Source organism: Crocodylus porosus, unplaced genomic scaffold (genome assembly GCF_001723895.1).
Source record: "Crocodylus porosus isolate Cpor-Errol unplaced genomic scaffold, CroPor_comp1, whole genome shotgun sequence".
Lineage (NCBI taxonomy): Eukaryota > Metazoa > Chordata > Crocodylia > Crocodylidae > Crocodylus > Crocodylus porosus.
This window is the reverse complement of record NW_017728947.1, coordinates 112,778,450-112,779,827: the sequence shown is the minus strand read 5'-3', so window position 1 is coordinate 112,779,827 and position 1,378 is coordinate 112,778,450. Positions and strand designations below refer to the sequence as shown.

The 1,378-nt window shown below is 54.4% G+C and overlaps 1 protein-coding gene across 2 annotated transcripts in view; it reads right to left on the bottom strand.

Moving 5' to 3' along the window:
* Positions 1-1,378, bottom strand: part of WDHD1 (WD repeat and HMG-box DNA binding protein 1) — a 47,384-nt gene that overhangs the window by 3,907 nt on the left and 42,099 nt on the right. For both annotated transcript variants that reach the window (XM_019550976.1, XM_019550977.1), the window contains exon 25: positions 115-250. In XM_019550976.1, coding sequence (XP_019406521.1) covers positions 115-250 — 136 coding nt within the window. The remainder of the gene's footprint in view (positions 1-114; positions 251-1,378) is intronic.

Genomic DNA, 1,378 nt, shown 5'->3' with positions numbered 1-1,378 from the left:
ACTTCCTGCCCTTTGGGCGGGGGGCTGGACTTGATGATCTTCCGAGGTCCCTTCCAGCCCTAATGTCTATGAAATCTATGAAATTCTTGAAAAAATTCAAGAGTGCTTTCTTACCATCCTTTCTTCAGATGTTAGCATTCTAAATCGACTCATGCCTTCTTTTATTATTTCTGTTTCCTCCAAATCAGGTGCATCTTCCAAAATGCTCCCTCTGTTTTCTTCTAGCCACATCTGGAATCCTGTCTTTGGTCTAAAGTAGTCACCAAAAGAATTGCCAGTGTATGAACATTATCAAAAACTCTTTACAAAATGTCACATTTGAACCAAAACCCAAATGGAATATTCTTAGCTGTCACAAAGTCCTTCCCTAAAGAAGTAGTGGATATTCAGCAGTTCCCAGTCACTCTCAGCACCCCCTCAGGACTGCTGCAGCAGCAGGACTGGTCTATATGTTTTTAAAAATAAAGTGCTTGACTACTTAAAAGTGTCTGCAGATGAACACTTCAGTGGTCCATCTCTTAAAGTAGGATGTAGACCCCCGTGATCACTATGTCGCCATAGCATGCGAAAAGACTGGCCTGTGAAAAGCTGCTTGGGGTGTGGCAGGAGGGCAATCAGAGGTACGTGGCCATCAATACAGCCAGGCAGCGTGGTGGAGAGCAGCTCCCCCAGCTCCCTGAAGGTAAGTTTATGTGGCAGGGGCACAGGCAACACCTAGGTGCATGGAGTGGGGTGGGAATTGGTGACATGTGGGAGGCACAGTGGGAAGGCTGAGGGAGCAGTGACTGCTTGCACCGAGCCTGCATGGTGAGGGAGGGAGTGGGGCATGGTCGGCAGTTGGCGGCTGGGGGCACTGCCCAGCTGGGATAGCGTGCAGCGCCCGGGCTGAAGCAGGTGGGAATCTGTGGCCACAGGGCCTGGCCAGGGAGCAGGATGGAGCCATGGGTAGCTCATCATGGGTGGGAGTTCCTTGCTGCTATGTGCACTTGCGAGGAGGGGTTGGGCCCATAGGCGATTCATCGGAGGCACATGCCCGCCCCACCCCGATTTCTGCACCCACAGCAGGGCACGGGGCTGCAACTTGGCTGGACCAGCACTGGGCAAGAGCCACCTCCATGGCCCAGTGGGTGAGACCCAACTCAGGAGGGTGGAGCAGGGCAGGGAGGCTAGATGCTGCTGCCGGGAGTGCCATGCCAGCATGGCCACCAAGGTGAGGTGCTCTGACAGTAGCAGTGCAGATTTGTGCCTCCCCCACTGTGGCAGTAGGCACCTCACCTTGGTGGCCATAGCTGCAGGTTGGGAATGAGGGGCAGCCAGCAAGGCATTGGGGGGGCGGGGGGGAGGAGGGCTGTGGGTTGGGAGTGAAGGGCACCAGCAT